We start from the raw sequence: 24,025 nt of genomic DNA, 5'->3' as shown, positions 1-24,025 counted from the left end.
GAAGATTACTGAGGGCGAAGAGTAAGGTGGGCATTACTGTTGGCGACAGCAAGTACAGCGAGTGAATGGATAAATTTGTTTCTAAAACCGACACATAGCACGTTCCGTCGACAGTTACACTACGATGTAGATATCTTCAGTGATAGAAAGATAAATGAGGTTAAAAATCAAACAAAATGCAACTACGTGTAACGACCCTCTGGAGACCACAGCCCATTGTACCGAAATACTCATAAAATATCACTCAACAGCCTCTAAATACTTTGTTAGTGGATTTGCGTTTACCCTAAAGATGGTCATGTATTATGATCGGACGTAATAGTATCAAAATCATTATTTTCACAAATTACATTGTTTACGTTATTTTAAGCAAGTGAAATGTACTAACGTAACAATGTGTCAACATCATCATGCTATCATAGAACCTAAAGACTCCTCGTGGTCTGAGGAAGCAATACCACGAAGATCTTTCTTAAACGATTTTTAAGTATTTCATTTTTTAGTATTGTGTACATCTTCACAAATATTCCCCCAAATTTTGCATCAAAATCAGATCTGTAAGACTGCCTGCTGCTCATGTTGTATGTTAGTGACCTTGGAAAACAAATGCTTTTTTCTGTCTGATCTTTACTATGCAAGTAGTTCCCCACCCCCCCTCCCCACCTCTCCCCTCCCCTCCCCTCCCATCCCCTTTACATGACTTCACTCCCCCAATCTGAATAGGTGTTGTTTATTTTTTCCATAAATTCAAGCAGCTTCTCAGTTTGTTCCGCACCCAGACCTAGCTCTTCATCTTGTCAAAAATGAAAAAAACATAAAGGTTATCACCAGAAATACAAACTGGGGTCCCAGTATCAGTGGCCACCGACAGTAACTAGATGACGGAGATGATCCAGCATATAAAGTCATGACTGCACATCTTAAGAAGCAAACGGATCCCATGTGTTTATCATGTGTGAAAGATGTCTTAAAAGTAAGAATGGAAGGTCAAAGATAAAGTGCTTCAGTTACGAAGGGTATAAGATAAGGATGTAGTCTTTTATCCTAACTGATCAATCTATACCAGAAACAATGACGGAAATAAAAGAAAAGTACAGGAGTGGGATTCAAATTAAGGGTGAAAGTATATCATTAATAAGATTCTCTGATGACATGGATAGCCCTTGTGAAGGTGAGAAAGACACTTCCTGCAGAGCCTGTTGAATGAAGTGGATTGTGAAATGAGGGTACCCTATGGATTAAGAAAAACCTAATGTAATCAGGAGCAGCAAAAAGTGAGATTCATGATAAACTTAATTTCAAAATTGGAGACCATGAAGTGAACGAATTCTGCTACCTTAGAAGGAAAATAGCACATGACGGGGAAGGCAAAGAGGACACAAAGAGCTAACTGGAACAAGCAAAGATGGCACGCCGGCCAATAAAGTCTACTATTACCAAATATTGGCATTAGTTTGAGGGAAAAAATCCGAAAATATGCGTTTGGAGCACTGCTTTGTATGAAACTGAATCATGAATTGTGGGTAAATCAGGTAAGAAGAGACTCGAAGCGTTTGACATGGGGTGCTCCAGAAGGATGCTGAAAATTAGGTGGACAGATAAGAAATGAGGCGCTTCTCACAGTCATAGCGAAAAAGGACTGTTGGAGTTCCGTAACATTATCTCCGAATATGCAAGAGATATAAAAAATACTTTTGTTTTGGTTTGGCTTGGTTTAGAATAATTAATATTTTCATCGAGTCGGATGAGAGTGAAGCATGAGGGACCCTCTCGCCGCAAATAAGCCCTTATCTTTTCCCTGGTCTACAAGCCGACCCGACCCTTTGTTAGTAGTAACAGTTTTATTCATCTGTGGATCTCTTTTACAAAGATATTAGATACGCTATGATATTACAATTAAAGAACAAGAAAAACGTTGCAAAAATTGTCAGCTCGATCTTGATAAGATTTCACAATGGTGTAAAGATCGGAAAATTGCTGTAAAAGCTCAGAAATGTAAAAGCATGACCTTCTAAAAACGCAAAAACATAGTGTGGTATGACCTCAATGTCAAAGAGTCGCAGATGGATTTAGTCGACTCACACAAGTTCGTAGTTATCACTGTATGTGATAAGCAATAGAATTATCACATAGGTTCATTCCTAGGGAAAGCAGGAGACACACAGATTGTTTTGGTAAGACACTAGGAAAATGCGATCAGACTTCAAAGGAAATTGCTGACAAGACAATCGTGTGATGCGTCCTAGAATATTGTTCAACTGTGTGGTACATGTGTCAAATGCACTACTGGCCATTAAAATTGCTACACCAAGAACAAATGCAGATGATAAACGGGTATTCATTGGACAAATATATTATACTAGAGCTGACATGTGATTACATTTTCACGCAATTTGAGTGCATAGATCCTGAGAAATCAGTACCCAGAACAACCACCTCTGGCCGTAATAACGGCCTTGATACGCGTGGATATTGAGTCAAACAGAGCTTGGATGGCGTGTACAGGCACAGCTGCCCATGCAGCTTCAACACGATACCACAATTCATCAAGAGTAGTGACAGGCGTATTGTGACGTGCCAGGTGCTTGGCCACTATTGACGAGACGTTTTCAATTGGTGAGAGATTTGGAGAATGTGCTGGCCAGGGTAGCAGTCGAACATTTTCAGTATCCAGAAAGGCCCGTACAGGACCTGCAATATGCGGTCGTGCATTATTCTGCTGAAATATAGGGTTTCGCAGGGTTCGAATGAAGGGTAGAGCCACGGATCGTAACACATCTGAAATGTAACGTCTACTGTTCAAAGTGCCGTCAATGCGAACAAAAGGTGACCGAGACGTGTAACCAATGGCTCACTATACCATAACGCCTGGTGATAAGCCAGTATGACGATGACGAATACACGCTTCCAATGTGCGTTCACCGCGATGTCGCCAAACACCGATGCGACCATCATGATGCTGTAAACAGAACCTGGATTCATCCGAAAAAATGACGTTTTGCCATTCGTGCACCCAGGTTCGTCGTTGAGTACACCATCGCAGGTGCTCCTGTCTGTGATGCAGCGTCAAGGGTAACCACAGCCATGGTCTCCGAGCTGATGGTCCATGCTGCTGCAAACGCCGTCGAACTGTTCGTGCAGATGGTTGTTGTCTTGCAAACGTCCCCATCTATTGACTCAGAGATCGAGACGTGGCTGCACGATCCGTTACAGTCATGCCGATAAGATGCCTGTCATCTAGACTGCTAGTGATACGAGGCCGTTGGGATCCAGCACAGGGTTCCGTATTACCCTCTTGAACCCACCGATTCCATATTCTGCTAACTCATTGGATCTCGACCAGCGCGAGCAGCAATGTCGCGATACGATAAACCGCAATCGCGATAGGCTACAATCCGACCTATATCAAAGTCGGAAACGTGACGGTACGCATTTCTCCTCCTTACACGAGGCATTACAACAACGTTTCACCAGGCAACGCCGGTCAACTGCTGTTTGTGTATGATAAATCGGTTGGAAACTTTCCTCGTGTCAGCACGTTGTAGGTGTCGCCACCGGCGCCAACCTTGTGTGAATGCTCTGAAAAGCTAATCATTTGTACATCACAGCATCTTCTTCCTGTCGGTTAAATTTAGCATCTGTAGCTCGTCATCATCGTGGTGTAGCAATTTTAATGGCCAGTAGTGTATTATAAATTAAATGTCCCCCGCCGCATTCTTGTGTCTGTATTTGAAGGCTAGTCTCAGAAACAAATGTAGGGATTGTGATAATGGTTTTCACAATAGACAGACTGATTCACGAGGAAGATTTGTGTCATACGAGTACACTGCACAACACAATTAAAGGCTTACTTCTTCGAAACACCGTAATTGTCTGCCATTGTCACTCTCTGGCTCGGTGACGCTCCAAACAGCGTGTCGGCACACGCGAAGAAAGCCCACAGTTTATAAGTTCATGTGAGGTGTAAGGTGGGTCAATCATGTCACATTAGCATCAAATTTCACCACAGTTCTAACGCCACCATGGACGCGTCAGGCGATGGAAAGGTTGTCACACACCCTCTTACCCACATTTCACCCCTTTTTTCGACGCCTCTGCGTTGAAGGTCGGAAGCTCGACGGCCAACAAATGGTAAGGCGACCGCTCGCGATAAGCGGTAAATCCCGTCCGGCACCAATTTTCAATGTTGATATTCCATTATATAGCTGATGGTGGTCCGTATTCGCAGCTATGAATACATTTCAAGTATACCGATGAAGTTTGTAGGGACATTTGAAACAAATTTCAAACTTGTGCCTCGCAAACAGAGCCAGTTATAGAATCTCGGAAAAACTGACCCTTTAATTGTGTTGCACAGTGTAATATACACTGAAGACCCAAAGAAACTGGTACACCTGCCTAATATCGTGTAGGGTCCCCGCGAGCACGCAGAAGTGCCGCAACACGACGTGGCGTGGAAGTAGTGCTGGAGAGAACTGACACCATGAATCCCGCATGGCTGTCCATAAATCCGTAAGAATACCAGGGGGTGGAGATCTCTTCCGAACAGCACGTTGCAAGACATCACAGATATGCTCAATAATGTTCATGTCTGGGGAGTTTGGTGGCCAGCGGAAGTGTTTAGACTCAGAAGAGTGTTTCTGGAGCCACTCTGTACCAAGTATGGACGTGTGGCGTGTCGCATTGTCCTGCTGGAATTGCCTAAGTCCGTCGCAATACATAATGGACATGAATGGATGCAGGTGATCAGACAGGATGCTTACGTGTTACCTGTCATAGTCGTATCTAAACGTATCAGGGGTCCCATTTAACTCTTAACTGCACACGCCCTACAACAATACAGAGCCTCCACCAGCTTGTACCGTCCCCTGCTGACTTGCAGGGTCCATGGATTCATTAGGTTGTCTCCATACCCGCTTGATACAATTTGAAACGAGACCAGGCAACATATTTCCAACCATCAACAGTCCAATGTCAGTGCTGACGAGCCCAGGCGAGGCGTAAAGCTTTGTGTCGTGCATTCATCAAGGGTACAACAGTGGGCCTTTGGCTCCGAAAGCCCATATCGACGATGATTCATTCAATGGCCCAGCACTGAAATCTGCAGCAATTTGCGGAAGGGTAGCTAGTGGGTCCCGTTCTTGCAAGATCTTTTTCCAGCCGTGGCAATGTCAGAGATTTGATGTTTTAGGGATTCCTGATACTGACGGTACACTCGTGAAAGGGTCGTAAGGGAAAATCCCCGCTTCATCGCTACCTCGGAGATGCTGCGTCCCATCGCTCGTGCGCCGACGATGACATCACATTTAAACTCACTTAAGTCTTGATATTCTGTCATTGTAGCAGCAGTAACCGATCTAACAACTGCGCCAGACACTTGTTGTCTTATATAAACGTTGCCGACCGCAGCGCCGTGTTCTGCTTGTTTACATATCTCTGTATTTGAATACGCATGCTTATACCAGTTTCTTTGGCGCTTCAGTCTATTACTACAGTAGTATGCGAGACAAGTCGTGCGGTCGTAGATACATAGTGCAGCCTACAGAAAATCTGGACGAGTCGCTAGTAACCTGTAATTGAGTGCGCCTGTTCGACGACACTTGTTGAAAACGGGAATCACCTGTGAGTTTTTGAAATCACTAGAAATGCTTCACTCCTCCAGCGACTCTCTGCCCAGGGACTGAGTGCTTGTGTTGTTCTCATCATTTCATCAGCATCATCATCATCATTCGTGACAGTGGCTAGATTAGACTATGAAAAAAACTAGACTGTGTAAAAATTGGGCCTTTGTACGGGCGCTGATGACTGCGCAGTTGAGTGCCCCACAACCCAGCATCATCATCATCATCATCATCATCCAGCGACCTACGATACACTGATGCTGGAGGCAGAGCAAGTTCTTCCGTACGCTATATGTAGAATCGGCATAGGTGTCCAGTTAGGACCAGTCGCCTTTCCCGTGTTCAGCATGTTTAGTCAATTTCCTACCCCACGGCTACATAGTTCGACAGCTGTCGTTTTGGCGTTGGTGTGACGACTTAAGCGGGTAGCTCTCTCTGAACGCACGAAAAAGGTGATCCTCGTCATTTCTTTTTTCAAATTACGTAAAAGGTAGCTCTAAATCTGATCATATGGTTTATTCCTTACTCCTTTGTCTTTAAGAAATCAGGTTTGTGTCCACGTCAGATGCTCCCTCTTGACGCTACACTAGGTGGAAAGACACCTTGCACCAAATTCCGATAAAAATTGTATTTACTGCTCTTAAGTTGTGTTTCCCGCCGATCTGACAAAATAATACGATTTCGATGGAAACACCTTTAAAGTTTTGGGTTACATTTTCTTTAGTTTAGTTGAACATACTTCTAATCGGTGATCCATGGACCATACACGAACCCTTCAATATCCAAAAGTAGGCCCTCCTCCTCCATCTTCTTCGTGTCCATAGTGGTCCTGTGGGTTTCTTTGGCACCTTGTCTCATCTGCTACTCTGTCCACTGATAGGCTTTTCGTTCGCTTTCGGGACGAAATTGTAACGGTCTGGCTTGATCTCAAATTCGGGCACGTTTGTAATTTTCGTAATTCCTGTTAGGCTGTCGTTGAAATTACATACTGCCACATTGGCCGAAATGTCGTCTATTTTTTTCCCGCTCTGAATGGTTTTCGAGACATTTTTTCACAAGTCACCTTGTAAATGGATAACGGGGTTTCTGGCGAAATTGGTACGAACTGTGCATTACACTGACAAGTCGTGGATAGCAATATGCACTTACATAGATAGCGGTAGTCCCACGTACAGAAGATATAAAAGGGCAGTGCATTGGCGGAGCAATCGTTCATACTCACGAGTGATTCGTGTGTGAAAAGTTGTCGGACGTGCTTATGGTGGCACGTCGGGAATTAACAGATTTTGGCCGCAGAATGGTAGTTGGAGCTACACGCATGGGACATTTAGTTTCGGAAATCGTTAGGGAAGTCTATATTCCGAGCTCCACAGTGTCAAGAGTGTGCCGAGAATACCAAATTTCAGGCATTGCTCTCACCACGGTCAACGCACTGGCCGACGGTGTTCACTTAACGACCTATATCAGCGGCGTTTGCGTAGAGTTGTCAGTGCTAACAGACCAGCAACACTGCGTGAAATAACGGCAGAAATCATTGTGGGACCTACGACGAACGTATGTGATAGGACAGTGCGGCGAAATCTGGCGTTAATGGGCTATGGCATCAGACGACCGACGCGAGTGCCTTTGCCAACAGGGCGACATCGTCTGCAGTGCCTGTCTTGAGCTCGTGACCATATCGGTTGGACACTAGACGACTGGAAAACTATGGCCTGGCCCGAGGAGTCCCGATTGTAATTGGTAACAGCTTGTGGTAGGGTTTGAGTGTGGCGCAGACCCCACGAAACCATCGACCCAAGTTGTCAACAAGGCACTGTGCAACCTGGTGGTGACTCCATAATGGTGTGAATTGCGTTTGCATTTAATGGATCGCGTCCTCCGATCCAATTGAACCGGTCATTAGCTGGAATTGGTTATGTTTGGCTACTTGGAGCCTACTTGCGCCCATTAACGGCCTTCATTACGATGCAGTATCTCACCAGGCCACAGTTGTTTGTGATTTGTTTGAAGCTCATTCTGGATAATTAGAGCTAATGATTTGACAATGCAGATCGACCGACACAAATCCCATCGGAAATTTGTGAGACATAACTGAGAAGTCAGTTCGTACACAAAATACTGCACTGGCAACACATTCGCAGTTATGGACGGCTACGAGGTGTGGCTAGAAAAAAACCGGACTAGTACTGGTGAAACAATAAAACGAATGCAATAAGGCTGAAAGTCGCGTGGCCTGTCACGTGACTCTCGCTCCGCCTACTGCTCGAGTTTCATCTGCCTCCTGCACTCAGTCTGCCCGTGGCGTCTGTTTTAAGTAGTTGACGTTTTGTCTGGCGTCGGAAAATGTTGAGTGTACAGAAAGAACAGCGTGTTAACATCAAATTTTGTTTCAAACTAGGAAAATCTGCAAGTGAAACGTTTGTAATGTTACAACAAGTGTACGGCGATGATTGTTTATCGCGAACACAAGTGTTTGAGTGGTTTAAACGATTTAAAGATGGCCGCGAAGACACCAGTGATGACACTCGCACTGGCAGACCATTGTCAGCAAAAACTGATGCAAACATTGAAAAAATCGGTAAACTTGTTCGACAAGATCGCCGTTTAACAATAAGAGCAGTGTCTGAGTTAACAGGAGTTGACAAGGAAAGTGTGAGGCAGATTCTTCATGAAAGTTTCAACATGAACAAAGTGTGTTCAAAAATGGTTCCAAAGTGTCTCACAATTGAACAGAAGGAACGCCGAAGAATGATTTGTTCTGACATCCTGGAAAACATTGAAAGTGATCCCACCTTCTTACAAAATGTTATTACTTGCGATGAATCGTGGTTTTTTACTTACGATCCCGAAACTAAACGCCAATCAATGCATTGGAAAACTCCTGGTTGTCCACGACAAAAAAAAGCACGAATGTCAAAATCGAAATTCAAGGCAATGATGATTTTTTTTTTTTACATCAAAAGGATTGTGCACATTGATTGGGTACCAGAGGGACAAACAGTGAATCAGCATTACTACATTAGCGTCCTGGCTACCCTACGTGAGCGAGTACGGAGAAAACGGAACGATTTGTGGAGAAAAAAGTCATGGATCCTTCACCAAGACAATGCCCCAGCTCACAGTGCGTTGTCAGTGAAGACGTTTTTGGCAAAACACAACATTCCCATCTTAGATCATCCACCCTACTCACCTTATTTGGCCCTCTGTGACTTTTTTCTTTTCCCTAAAGTCAAGTCAGCTTTGAAAGGAACTAGATTTGAGACTGTTGAAGCAGTAAAAGAAAAAGCGACGGAAGTAATGTATGGACTTACCGAAAATGATCTGCAGCATTGCTATGAACAGTGGAAAATTCGTATGGAGCGGTGTAGAGACCGAGGAGGAGAGTACATTGAAGGAGATAACATGAAATTGTAAATAATTGTAAATTAATGTTTTTTCCAGCATCAGTCCGGTTTTTTTCTAGCCGCACCTCGTACAAAGGCAGCATGGCTCAGTATTTCTGCAGGGGCCGTCTAACGACTTGTTGAGTCTATGCCACGCCGAGTTGCTACACTACACTGGGAAAAATGAGGTTCGACACGCTATTAGGATGTATCTCATGACTGTTGTCACTGCAGTGGAAAGCAGATACCCCAGAGAACATTTCAAGGCAAAAACAAACGAAAAAAAGATGTTTTGAAATTTGCAGGGAGGAGCAACCCCCTAAAAGAAGGAATCGCGTTACGTTTTGGAGAAACAAAGTAACATTCCGGCCTTCTCTTTGTCCTCTTCTGTTTCAGTGCCGTTAGGGTCACTGATGGTCTGGACGTATGGCTTCAATCCGATTACTGATTTCCTTTACTTTCCAGCCCAGTGGGTCTTAAACATTTTGGGTCAAATTGATTCAAGTGTTAGTGGATCCACAATCAATTATACTGAGATAGGAAACCAATGGTGGGAAATACATATTAATTGTGATATGGACTTACACTGCGTAACAACAACGTATCTCATAATAATTGTTCAAAGGGAGACTGTTTGACTGGTCCACTTTACCCGATGTTGCTGTGAGATGTGCTGATTGTCCGTGAAGGGATATGATTTCAACACGACGGTGCGCCAGCCCACTTCGATGTTAATGTCCGAGGTCATCCAAACAACATGAACCCTCATCGTTGGATTGGAAACGAGGTCCTGTCCCATTGTTAGCGCGATCGCTGGATCTCACTCCTCTGGACTTTCTCTCCGGGATTACTTTAAGGCGTTGGTGTGTGAAACCCCCGTAGAAACTGACGAAGACCTGCTTGCTATGGTACAAACTGCCTGTCTCCTGGTACAACGGACACCAAGGATCTTTGAGAGAGCGCAGCAGAACTTCCTGTGTCCTTGCCATGCATGCTTTGAGACTGGGGGTTGTCACTTTGAACAGTTACTACGAGCTACGTTGTTGTTATTAGGTACATGGCATGCCCATAAAGAAGTAAATATGCATTTCCGAGCATTGGCTCCTTATCTCAATATAATCGGTAGTGGGGACACTTTTTCATATCACACTGCTTCAATTTGATCCATTGTCCGCCCCCGGTAGCTGAATGGACACCTTAAGTAATAGAACCCAGTACGTTGTCCTCGATGGTGAGTGTTCATCGGAAGTGAGGGTATCATCTGGAGTGCCCCAGGGAAGTGTGGTAGGTGCGCTGTTGTTTTCTATCTACATAAATGATCTTTTGGATAGGGTGGATAGCAATGTGCGGCTGTTTGCTGATGATGCTGTGGTGTACGGGAAGGTGTCGTCATTGAGTGACTGTAGGAGGATACAAGGTGACTTGGAGAGGATTTGTGATTTGTGTAAGGAATGGCAGCTAACTCTAAATATAGATAAATGTAAATTAATGCAGATGAATAGGAAAAAGAATCGTGTAACATTTGAATACTCCATTAGTAGTTTAGCGCTTGACACAGTCACGTCGATTAAATATTTGGGCGTAACATTGCAGAGCGATATGAAGTGGGACAAGCATGTAATGGCAGTTGTGGGGATGGCGGATAGTCGTCTTCGGTTCATTGGTAGAATTTTGGGAAGATGTGGTTCATCTGTAAAGGAGCCCGCTTATAAAACACTAATACGACCTATTCTTGAGTACTGCTCGAGCGTTTGGAATCCCTATCAGGTCGGATTGAGGGAGGACATAGAAGCAATTCAGAGGCGGGCTGCTGGATTTGTTACTGGTAGGTTTGATCATCACGCGAGTGTTACGGAAATGATTCAGGAACTCGGGTGGGAGTCTCTAGAGCAGGGCTTCCCAACCTGTGGTCCGCGGACCCCTTAGGAGTCCGCCGGCTCTTTCTAGGGGGTCCGCGGCCACCTTTCACCAAATAGTGTAAAATAATTAGTAAAATTATTGAATAAAAATGTGAAAATCAAATTCATAAGTACTTTTTTTTTCGTGTGAAAAACGTGTGCACTTTTACTTCAGGTCGTATCCCCAAGTAGCCTTTGCGATTCCTAAGTGAGAACGCATACACAGTTCAGTGCGGGAGAACGCGGCTTCTCTGATCGACTATTTCGCAACAATACGGGGGTCGTTTGTGCCCCGGATCACGGCGTTAGATGCGCTGAAACCTTTTACGCATGCGCGGAGCGAGCTTTGTCGACCAATCAGAGCTCTCGCTGGCACTTATGCGGCCGCAGGCATCATTAAATGTTAAACTTGCTTTGTCAGTGCACTACCTATTTCATAAGTCGATTTTTGACCAGTTTATTACTTCTAACATGGATCGGTGGATGAAGTCAGGATCATTGAAGAAGGGTGCAGTTTCTCTATCGCCTTCACAACAAGGGAAGTTTCCAGTTGAACTGAATGAGGAGGGAGGACGACCAAAGGAAGACTTTACATACATTTGAACATTTTTCTTAGGGTTTCACGAAAAACCACACACACACACACACACACACACACACACACACACACACACACACACACACACGACTGCTACGAAATATGCATGCTCCTTACACAACAGTAGCCAAGTGGTAGTGGAAGTGAACAGACCATAAGCGGCAGCTTGTCAACAGCGAACAGTTTGGACGTGACGTTGATTGCTCTTGGAGGAAGACAGCTCCATCGTGTGAAATTTCAATTACCAAGTAGTTTTAATCACGCTATAGTGTGTTGAACAAAGGGAGTAAATCCATTAGTAAGTGTCTGGATGAAGTGGGAATTCAAATTGGATCGTTAATTTCAAGTTGTTTTCATTCATCTCTAAACCAAAGACTATTGACACTTCGGGAGGGGGGGGGGGGGGGGGAGGGAGCGGGGGTCATTGGGAACATGGCACTTGCATTAAGAACTTTTCAGTTCCCATGGGTTTCGTTCTGAAATTTAAAGTTACTGTGGTTTTTACTGACTAGGGGTCCGCCATGGATTTTCGACTGAAGAAGGGGTCCGCCATGGATTTTCGACTGAAGAAGGGGTCCGCCAGCTGAAAAGGTTGGGAAGCCGTGCTCTAGAGGAAAGGAGGCGTTCTTTTCGTGAATCGCTACTGAGGAAATTTAGAGAACCAGCATTTGAGGCTGACTGCAGTACAATTTTACTGCCACCAACTTACATTTCGTGGAAAGACCACAAAGAAAAGAGAGATTAGGGCTCGTACAGAGGCATATAGGCAGTCATTTTTCCCTCGTTCTGTTTGGGAGAGGAATAGGGAGAGAAGACGCTAGTTGTGGTACGAGGTACCCTCCGCCACGCACCGGGGAATTTTCTCCACCCAGGGACTGGGTGTTGTGCTGTCCTCATCGTCATCCTATTATCCTCATCGTCTGCAGGTCGTCGAAGTGGCGTCACATTGAAAGACCGGCGCCTGGCGAACGGCCTGCCCGACGGGGGGCCCTAGCCATACGATTAAATAAATAAAATTTGACGCAAAAGCTTCTAGAAGCCCCATACGAAACCTGGACCGCGTAGTCGCTGACGCGCTGTTTCGTGTGGCGGCAGCCCGCGGACGCTGCTGCTGGCGGGCGTGATGACGGCGCAGAAGTACGTGGACACGCGCGCCGTCGCCGTGCTGGACACGTGGGGCCGCCAGCTGCCGGGCCGCGTCGCCTTCTTCTCGTCGTGGGCGTCGCGCCGCCCGCCCGACCGGCCTGACCTGCCGCTGGTGCGCCTGCGCGGCGTCGACGACTCGTACCCGCCGCAGAAGAAGTCCTTCCTCATGCTGCACTACATGTGGCGGCACTTCGGCGACCGCTTCGAGTGGTTCCTGCGCGCCGACGACGACGTCTACGTCCGCGCCGACCGCCTCGAGAAGCTGCTGCGCTCCGTCGACAGCAGGCAGGTGAGCGTTCACCCCGCCTCTATACACAGCCTGCACTCAGTCTTCTTGGACTAAAATACACTACTGGCCATTAAAATTGCTACACCGACAAAAAATGCAGATGATAAACGGGTGTTCATTGGACAAATATATTACACTACAACTGGCATGCGATTACATTTTCACGCAATTTGGGTGCATAGTGATCCTGAGAAATCAGTACCCAGAGCAACCACCTCAGCCCGTTATAACTGCCTTGATACGCCTGGGCATTGAGTCAAACAGAGCTTGGATGGCGTGTAGCCAGCCGGGGTGGCCGAGCGGTTCTAGGTGCTACAGTCTGGAACCAAGCGACCACTACGGTCGCAGGTTAGAATCCTGCATCGGGCATGGATGTGTGAGATGTCCTTAGGTTAGTTAGGTTTAAGTAGTTCTAAGTTTAGGGGACTGATGACCTCAGAAGTTAAGTCCCATTGTGCTGAGAGCCATTTGAACCATTTGATGGCGTGTGCAGGTACAGCTACCCATGCAGCTTCAACACGATACCACAGTTCATCAAGAGTAGTGACTGGCGTATTGTGACGAACCAACTGCTCGGCGACCATTGACCAGACGGTTTCAGTTGTTGAGAGATCTGGAGAATGTGCTGGACAGGGCAGCAGTCGAACGTTTTCTGTATCCAGAAAGGCCCGCACGAGACCTGCAACATGCGGTCGTGCATTATCCTGCTGAAATGTAGGGTTTCGCAGGGATCGAATGAAGGGTAGAGCCACGGGTCGTAATACATCTGGAATGTAACGTCCACTGTTCAAAGTGCCGTCAATGCGAACAAGAGGTGACCGAGACTTGTAACCAATGGCACCCCATACCATCGCGCCGGGTGATAAGCCAGTATGGCGATGACGAATACACGCTTCCTGTGTGCGTTCACCGCGATGTCGGCAAACACGGATGCGACCATCATGATGCTGTAAACAGAACCTGGATTCATCCGAAAAAATGTTTTGCCATTCGTGCACCCAGGTTCGTCGTTGATTACACCATCGCAGGCGCTCTTGTCTGTGATGCAGCGTCAAGGGTAACTGCACCCGTGGTCTCCGAACTGATAGTCCATGCTGCTGCAAACGTCGTCGAACTGTTCGTGCAGATGGTTGTTGTCTTGCAAACGTCCCCATCTGTTGACTGAGAGATCGAGACGTGGCTGCACGATCCGTTACAGCCATGCGGATTAGATTCCTGTCATCTCGACTTCTAGTGATACGAGGCCGTTGGGATCCAGCACGGCGTTCCGTATTACCATCCTGAACCCACCGATTCCATATTCTGCTAACAGTCGTTGGATCTCGACCAACGCGAGCAGCAATGTCGCGATACAATAAACCGCAATCGCGGTAGGCTACAATCCGATCTTTATCAAAGTCGGAAACGTGATGGTACGCATTTCTTCTCCTTACACGAGGCATCACAACAACGTTTCACCAGGCATAGCTGGTCAACTGCTGTTTGTGTATGAGAAATCGGTTGGAAACTTTCCTCGTTTCAGCACGTTGTAGGTGTCGCCACCGGCGCCAACCTTGTGTGAATGCTCTGAAAGGCTAATCATTTGCATATCAGCATCTTCTTCGTGTCGGTTAAATTTCGCGTCTGCAGCCCGTCCTCTTCGTGGTGTAGCAATTTTAATGGCCAGTAGTGTAGGAGAGGCGTTCCATAAGTAATACAACATACTCTTTTTTTTCCGCCAATTCGGGATGAAAAAAAATACTGAATTTGTTGCTGGGCTTCGTGGCATATTCCCGCTTCAGCTGTTCCAGTTTCGTGAAGTTCTAACATGTTGCGGCGCTATAGGTAGCTTTCAAATTGGCGTCTGTAACAGAGGCACGTTCCAGACAGAAAGCTGTCATTGAGTTTCGTTTGGCGTAAAACCAATAGCATCTCTGATATTGATGAGCACTTGCAGAATGTCTGCGGACACCTAGCAGTGAACACATGCTCGTTGAGTCCTTGGGCGAGGCGTTTGTCATCATCGCCCACACCTGTCCAATCTCCCACGTTCCGGCCGACCGCACACAGCTGTGACTCCTGCAATGTTGGAACGTGAGGACACTCTCATTCTACTCTTTGTACGTCCATCTTTTCAGAGATGGTTGCAGGAGCTCGCCTGTTCAGTGCAGAATGTCAACTCAAACACCTTTTCCCCGTCTAAATTTCCAAATTGTTAATTTATTGGGCTACCAGTTTTGGCGGTATATTACGCCATCTTCAAGCTCCCTGATCCACTGGGGGCCGGACTAACCCTGGGTTCGATGTGGGGCTGAGGTGGGTGGACTGCTGTCGCTTGTTGTGGGGTTGTGAACTACTGGGAGCTACGGCGGGACGAAGCCTCTCCGTCGTTTCTAGGTCCCCGGTTTAACACAACACAAGGTGGCGAAAGGTCTCGCATTGAATTATGCTGAAATATAGGGTTTTGTATCCAGAAGAGAGGGGAATAATATAGTGTATTGGAATCCTGTATAAAACCAACCTACTTTCAGCAAAAAAGTGATGCATTACTTATTGAACGCCCCTTGTCACTGTTCCGTGCTTTCCTGTAACGAATCGTGAAGTCCCTGGAGCCTAACTTAAGTGTAACAGTTCTCGACCTAGCAACTGCATCTTCTCGGGTACGCCGGCAGCGAGGCTTTTCTCCCACTTGCCGCTTTATACGTAGCTGACGTGAACGCACCTACGGCTTCCGCCTTGTGCTTAGATGCGACGATAATGTCACGACAGCTCTGCACTGTCAATGCTCTAAAAAAAGTAGGAATGTACTCAAACCCAGAAGAAGTAGCAAATGATAGTAGTTCAATTATTTACGACCAAAGCAAAATTTATTATGAATGTTCTTCACGTAAAGCGGCCCGGATAGCCGTGTGTGTTAAAGCCCCGCTTCAGACACCGCAAGGTACGCCGACCCCGGATCGAATCCGCCCGCCGTATTAACGACGACGGTCGGTGTACCAGGCAGCGTGGATGTGGCTTTTAGGAAGTTTCCCACATCCTACGAGCGGAATACCGGGCTGGTACTGAAGATTCGTCTCCGTTACACGATTCTCAAACATTCAGAAAACTTTCGTCCACTTTTAGGTGAATAACACAGCACGTAGACAGTTGGTTTGCGCATATTCCATCCCAGGTGGGTAACAGGGTGGAGACAGGAAGGGCATCCGACCACCCCTTATGGTAACCACGCCGAATCCGTAAATAACCATCCCGAATATGCGCTGATGCGTGACAAAGGCACAAGAAAATGAGGAAGAAAGAAAAAATATTGTTATAAAGCTTCTATGGCAAATTTGACATTATGCTTGGATGCATGGATTCAAAATAATAGGGAAAGCTTTATAGAATACCGAAAGACGAGGAAGAGGAGGAGAGGGTTGATGTTTAACGTCCCCTCGATAACGAGGTCATTAAAGACGGAGCACAACCTCGGATTAGGGAAGGATAGGGAAGGGAATCAAAAATGTTTCAAATGGCTCTGAGCACTATGGGACTTAACTTCTAAGGTCATCAGTCCCCTAGAACTTAGAACTACTTAAACCTAACTAACCTAAGGACATCACACACGTTCATGCCCGAGGCAGGATTCGAACCTGCGACCGTAGCGGTCACGCGGTTCCAGACTGTAGAGCCGGCCGGAGTGGCCGAGCGGTTCTAGGCGCTACAATCTGGAACCGCGCGGCCGCTGCGCTCGCAGGTTCGAATCCTGCGTGGATGTGTGTGATGTCCTTAGGTTAGTTAGGTTTAAGTAGTTCTAAGTTCTACGGGACTGATGACCTCAGCAGTTAAGTCCCATAGTGCTCAGAGCCAGACTGTAGCGCCTAGAACCGCCCGGCCACCCCGGCCGGCGGAAGGGAATCGGCCGTGCCTTTTGTGAAAGAAACCGTGCCGGCATTTCCCTGAAGCGATTTAGGGAAATCGTGGAAAACCTACATCAGGATGGCCGGGCGCAGATTTGAACCGTCGCCCTTCCCGAATGCGAGTCCAGTTTTACAATCACTGCACCAACTCGCTCGGTATATACGAATTCAGCTCTTACCAAATGAAATCGGGACTCATATGACCAGCCATAGTTTTCCAGTCGTCTACGGTCCAATCGATAAGGCCACGAGCCCAGGAGAGGCGCTGCAGGTGATGTCTTGCTGATAGGACGGTCCCCTGCTGCCGGGGCCCATTAATGCAATATTTCGCCGCATTGTCCTAACGGATACGTTCGTCGTACTTCACACATGAATTTCTGCGGTTATTTCACGCAGTGTTGCTTGTCTGTTAGCACTGACAACTCTACATAAACGCCGCTGCTCTCGGTCGTTAAAGAGTGAAGGCCGTCGGGCACTGCATTGTTCATGGCAGAGGTAAAGCCTGAAGTTTGGTACTCTCAGCACACTGCACTCGAAATATTGAATTCTGTAACTACTTCCGAAATGGAATGTCACCTGCGTCTAGCTTCAGCTACCATTCCCCATTCAAAGTCTGTCAACTCCGGTCGTGCGGCCATAGTCACGTCGGTAACCTTTTCACATGAATCACCTAACAAGGGAACCTCCCCATCGCACCCCCCTCAGATTTAGTTATAAGTTGGCACAGTGGATAGGCCTTGAAAAACTGAACACAGATCAATTGAGAAAACAGGAAGAAGTTGTGTAGAACTGTGAAAAAATAAACAAAATATACAAACTGAGTAGTTCAAGGCAAGATAAGCAACAATAAAGACAATAGGAACGCAGGAGCGCCGTGGTCTCGTGGTAACGTGAGCAGCTGCGGAACGAAAGGTCCTATGTTCAAATCTTCCAACAAGTGTAAATTTTAATTTTTTATTTTCAGTTTATGTGACAAACTCTTATGTTTTCATCACTTTTTTGGGAGTGATTATCACATCCACAAGAAAACCTAAATCGGGCAAGGTAGAAGAATCTTTTTACCCATTCGCCAAGTGTACAAGTTTGGTGGGTCGACATCATATTCCTGTCATGTGACGCACATGCCGTCACCAGTGTCGTATAGAATATATCAGATGTGTTTTCCTGTGGAGGAATCGGTTGACCTATGACCTTACGATCAAATGTTTTCTGTTCCCATTGGAGAGGCACGTCCTTTCGTCTACTAATCGCACGGTTTTGCAGTGCGGTCGCAAAACACAGACACTAAACTTATTACAGTGAACAGAGATGTCAATGAACGAACGGACAGATAATAAGTATGCAAAAATAAAGAAAGTAAAATTTTCAGTCGAGGGAAGACTTGAACCAAGCATCTTTCGTTCAGCAGCTGCTCACACTACCACGGGACCACGGCGCTTCTAAGCACACTTATACCATGATGTTGCTTATGTGGCCCATGGACTACTCAGTTTGTATATTTTGCTTATTTTTTCACAGTTCCACACAACTTCTTCCTGTTTTCTCAATTGATCTGTGTTCAGTTTATCAAGGCCTATCCACTGTGCCAACTTATAACTAAATCTGAGGGGGTGCGAGGGGGAGGTTCCCTTGTAAGTAGAAATGACAGCTCCGCTATTGCACTGGCTGTTTATACTTTGTGTACGCGATACTACAGCTATCTGTATATGTGCATATCTCCATCCCATGACTTCTGTCACCTCAGTGTCTTGAGCACCTGTACAGTATCGTTACAGAGTAATAAATTGGATTTCAGGTCGCCGGGCCAATTACTTTTTTTTAATATTTTGAAAGCACACGATAATTCTATGACAACAGTGTGACTTTTTTCTTGACTTTCAGCTGCTTACTAATTGCAGGGAGCTGTCACAGAACCGGCAGTTCGTTAGGTACGTATGGTAAGTCATGATAGCAAGGGCCATGTGTGTATGGAATGCCCTGTTCCCGCGACTCAGTATCTTATTCCTCCAGACCGCAGTTACACGCGATCAGCTTTTGTCATTCAGTCGTGGCGCATCTGGTGTCATGGCAGAATTAGTTGAGAGTCGAACCGTTCATGTCCTCATTCCTCAAGTTTAGGACTTTGAAAAGAAAGACCGGCCGATTGGTCCCAATTGCAAGGCCCTGGCTGGCGCAGGCGCCCTTTTCCAGGAAGCAACTCAGGCTCTACCAAGAGCTGATCCATTCGCTCGTGAGCACTTTCTGAGTGACGAATAAATATCTACTTCAAGATTCGTGCCATCAAAAACGTTAGGAAGACTAGGGTTTAATACCCGATAAGCAACGAGCACGTTAGAGACGGAACACAAGATCAGATACGACAAAGATGGGGAAAGAAATCGGCCGTATTCTTATTAAAGGAACCATTCCGGCATTCGCCTTGAGCAGTTTAGGGAAACCGCGAGAAACGTAAATCTTGATGCCTCACAGGTATTTGAACCGTGCTCCTTCAGAATGCGTTTCGAATGTCTTAACCGCTGCTCCACCTCGATCTGTTTTGCGCCATGAAGTCATTAAAGTTTTCAGAGATCCTCAGTAAACGAGTTGAGGGAACTAGGCTGGCCACAGTAGCAGTCCCCTACTCAAACTCTTTGGTGAGGCTGGCGAACTGCCACACACCATCCGGCGGCAGCTCCTCAAGGTGTGTCAGGCATCTAAGTTCCTCGCACCTCTGACTTCATCTACGTACCATATTGTTGCTCGTCCACCACAAGAACGCCTTTTCTCCAGTCGTCCACAAGCAACAATGCCACTGGAGATCCGCGTGCAGCGTGTGCTGCAGTGATTTGTTGTGGAGCACGTAGAATCCCAAATCCAGGTTTTTAACCGCCTGCCACCACGGCTACTGCAGAGGTCCAGCGTAATTTTAGATCTAGTGCAGTACAGGAAAGGTTATACTTCTGCATATGCTTCAAGACTTTATTTTATGACATTTTAACTGAGCACCAGAACTTTATAGCTGTTTTTGCGGGCCGGCCGCTGTGGGCGAGCGGTTCTAAGCACTTCAGTCCGGAGCCGCGCTGCTGCTACAGTCGCAGGTTCGAATCCTGCCTCGGTCATGGATGTGTGTGATGTCCTTAGGTTAGTTAGGTATAAGTAGTTCTAAGTCTAGGGGACTGATGACCTCAGATGTTAAGTCCCATTGTGCTTAGAGCCGTTGGAACCATTTTTGTTTTGGGAATAGGTCGAAACAGAGAAACTCAGCTGGTTGCTGTGTTGTTTTCCCTGATCACGTCCTCCAGATCCGACTGCTTCGAGATTTTACTTTCTTCGACGTGCAAATACATGGGATCTTGCTGACACTGGAGGAGATGAGACATGCTTCGAATGCTTAATTCCTTGTCTGTTCCGGTTCTCTGAGTGCCCTACAGTCTCTACAACGCATGTACCCAGCAAATAAAGTAGTTCAGAATATCCAGGACGTCCTCCTCCAACTACACTTACTGGGGCAGGAGGTGTCTTTCTGTTTAGCACCAGGGTACATGGCTGTTGTGGGGAACGAATGGGCAGACGTAGCCGAGAAGGCGTGTCGTGATCCTGTTATTCCGCGTGCCGTTGCCCTGCGTCCTGTCATCTTGCTGTTGAGGTAGAGAGCCATGAGTCGATATAAAGACGAGTGGCTGGAAATGACTGATAACAAGTTGCGCCTGCTCAAGTTCACTGCACGGCCGTGGTGTACCTTTTTAGAGCCACGCAGACGGGATGAGGTCCTCCTCACTCGTCTTCGCATAGGCACAACCCTCTGACGTAGGGCTTCTTGCTCCGGCGAGAGGACCCTCCAGTTTGTGGCGTACAGATCACTCAGCGCCACATTTAACTAGATTGTGTTTTATCTTAGGATCAGACAGCTGCGGGAGATTTGCCGACAATCTGCCATCTATTTTAAGTGACACTGAAATGAATGTGGTTAGTGTTTTAAGGTTTTGTGATTCGTACAAGTCGTTTCCAAAACTTGTAGGGAGATGGTCTTAATGTCTGCTAGGGTGACTGATTCACCCGTATTTTTTGTTAGTGCTCACGCTGTCACATTTCCTTTTTGAGCTTCCCTGCCGGCCGGAGTGCCCGTGCGGTTCTAGGCGCTACAGTCTGGAGCCGAGCGACCGCTACGGTCGCAGGTTCGAATCCTGCCTCGGGCATGCATGTGTGTGATGTCCTTAGGTTGGTTAGGTTTAATTAGTTCTAAGTTCTAGGGGGCTGATGACCTCCGATGTTAAGTCGCATAGGCTCAGAGTCATTTTTTTGAGCTTCTCTTTGGTTTTATTATGTTTTACTATGAGGTACAGCACCTGTCACCCTTTCTCCGTTGACTGCACGCGAGTGACATAGTGATAGTGTGGTTCAAGAAAGTGAAATGGGAGTGAGTGAGTGTCATTTTGCAGGTATACTCCTTACTGTGTGACAACATTTTTAGCCATTTTCTCTACATTCGTTTCTTTTAATATTTGTAAGGACGCTGATAACCTCGTCGTTGAGGGCCGGTTTACTTCAAACACACACACATACACACACACACACACACACACACACACACAAGCACAATAAACAAGCTAGTAATTCTTTGCTCCCATATGTTAGTGCGTTATTCTACGCGACCGTCACGTTATTTTGCAGGTACACGAAACAGTCATGCACACAACCCAGTAGCAGTTTCTTACAGGTGGTTCCATCAACTGATTCATGTAACGATCTGATCCATGTCACGAGAAATAAAACAGCTGACGTACTTATTTAATCTATCTGTTAATACACTTGTTATGCAACCATAGTGCGGGCTGAAAAGTCAGTTATGCAGCGTCCACCGTCTCCCACTTCAAGGTAAGATCATTATTGTCATTCTTCAAATTTTTTGGTGTGGGGCTGTTTGGGGGAAGAGACCAAACAACGAGGTCATCGGTCTCATCGGATTAGGGAACGACGGGCAAGGAAGTCGGCCGTGCCCTTTCAAAGGAACCATCCCGGCATTTGCTTGGAGCGATTTAGGGAAATCACGGAAAACCTAAATCAGGATGGCCGGACGCGGTATTGAACCGTCGTCCTCCCGAATGCGATTCCAGTGTGCTGACCACTGAGCAGTTTTGGTGTGCCGGAAACGGTTGTTTGATTGATTCATCTGAAAGGACACGGCTCACTTACTTCCCCGACCTTGCGCAATCCGAACGTGTGCTCAGTTTCTGATGATTTCATCACCGGCAGGATGGTAAACCTCAATCATCGTTCCTTCAGACTCAGTTTTCTCCATTGATTCAGTCGAACAAAGAAAAGTCTTATGATGGTAACACATTGTACCTGCACTTATTTTCCCTCGACTACATACCTCGGCGCCATATACACGGTGAGTCACCTAACACTACCGCTGGATATATTTCGTAAACCACATCAAATACTGACGAATAGATTCCACAGACCGAACGTGAGGAGAGGGGCTAGTGTAATTGGTTAATGCAAACCATAAAAAAAATGCACGGAAGTATGTTTTGTAACACAAACCAACGTTTTTTTAAATGGAACCCCGTAGGTTTTGTTAGCACATCTGAACATATAAACAAATACGTAATCAGTGCCGTTTGTTGCATTGTAAAATGTTAATTACATCCGGAGATATTGTAACCTAAAATTGACGCTTGAGTACCACTCCTCCGCTGTTCGATCGTGTGTATCGGAGAGCACCGAATTACGTGGGGATCCAAAGGGAACGGTGATGGACCTTAGGTACAGAAGAGACTTGAACAGCACATTACGTCCACATGCTGACACCTTTTTATTGGTCTTTTTCACTGACGCACATGTACATTACCATGAGGGGTGAGGTACACGTTCGACGGGCGTTTCATAGGACGTGGAGGACGCATAAATTGGCCAGCCCGTTCTCCTGATCTTACGCCTCTGGACTTCTTTCTGTGGGGTACGTTAAAGGAGAATGTCTACCGTGATATGCCTACAACCCCAGAGAATATGAAACAACGTATTGTGGCAGCCTGCGGCGACATTACACCAGATGTACTGCGGCGTGTACGACACTCATTACTCCAGAGATTGCAATTGTGTGCAGCAAATGATGGCCACCACATTGAACATCTATTGGCCTGACATGTCGGGACACACACTATTCCACTCCGTAATTGAAAACGGAAACCACGTGTGTACGTGTACCTCACCCCTCATGGTAATGTACATGTGCGTCAGTGAAAAAGACCAATAAAAAGGTGTTAGCATGTGGACGTAATGTGCTGTTCCAGTCTCTTCTGTACCTAAGGTCCATCACCGTTCCCTCTGGTTGCCTACGTAATTCGGTGCTCTCCGATACACACGATCGAACAGCGGAGGAGTGGTACTCAAGCGTCAACTTTAGGTTACAATATCTCCGGATGTAATTAACATTTTACAATGCAACAAACGGCACTGATTACGTATTTGTTTATATGTTCAGATGTGCTAACAAAACTAACGGGGTTCCATTTAAAAAAAACGTAGGTTTGTGTTAAAAAACATACTTCCGTCCATTTTTTTATGGTTTGTATTAACCAATTACACTAGCCCCTCTCCTCACGTTCGGTCTGTGGAATCGATTCGTCAGTATTTGATGTGGTTTACGAAATATATCCAGCGGTAACGTTAGGTGACTCACCCTGTTTATTAGATTCAGTGGGATGTCTGGAGACGTACATAACGTGTGTTGGCCTACTAATCCTAGCGGCTACTATGAGAGGTTCACATTGGCGGGGTCAGGCTGCCGGTGGTATCACTGCCACAGGGTGACGTACGTACACAAATACTTACTCAACGCGTCGATCGTGAACAAACTTTCTCCCGTTGAGATAACACTGTAAATGTCTCTAGCGAGACCGGCTAGATACAAATTAAATCTGTGATGCAGTGCATCAAAATTCCTTACCTTACTTGTTGGAGCCTAATCTCGCTCACATTCTCATAACCATCAAAATTTCACGTACATGCTAAAAGCGTACGTGAACATCAGAATGTCCATGTACGTCTGACGTAACCAATAATGCACTGGGAACACCAGACAACATACATATATTTGGTACGAACCGATTGAAGTCCGCACACATACATTTTCGCACAGTTGAGAATGCTTAATACTTCTAGTTTATGCAAACAACCATTCACACAGCTACTGCATTCATATCACATCGAAGAGCATTGTTCTTCACA

At 46.1% G+C, this 24,025-nt stretch overlaps 1 protein-coding gene across 1 annotated transcript in view; it reads left to right on the top strand.

Moving 5' to 3' along the window:
* LOC126412470 (chondroitin sulfate synthase 1) overlaps nucleotides 1-24,025 on the top strand; it is a 299,840-nt gene that overhangs the window by 9,126 nt on the left and 266,689 nt on the right. Inside the window, exon 2 of the mRNA XM_050082081.1 lies at nucleotides 12,596-12,935. Coding sequence (XP_049938038.1) covers nucleotides 12,596-12,935 — 340 coding nt within the window. The remainder of the gene's footprint in view (nucleotides 1-12,595; nucleotides 12,936-24,025) is intronic.

This window comes from Schistocerca serialis, chromosome 7 (assembly GCF_023864345.2).
Source record: "Schistocerca serialis cubense isolate TAMUIC-IGC-003099 chromosome 7, iqSchSeri2.2, whole genome shotgun sequence".
NCBI lineage: Eukaryota > Metazoa > Arthropoda > Insecta > Orthoptera > Acrididae > Schistocerca > Schistocerca serialis.
The sequence above is the reverse complement of the archived record's forward strand: the minus strand, read 5'-3'. Positions and strand labels throughout refer to the sequence as shown.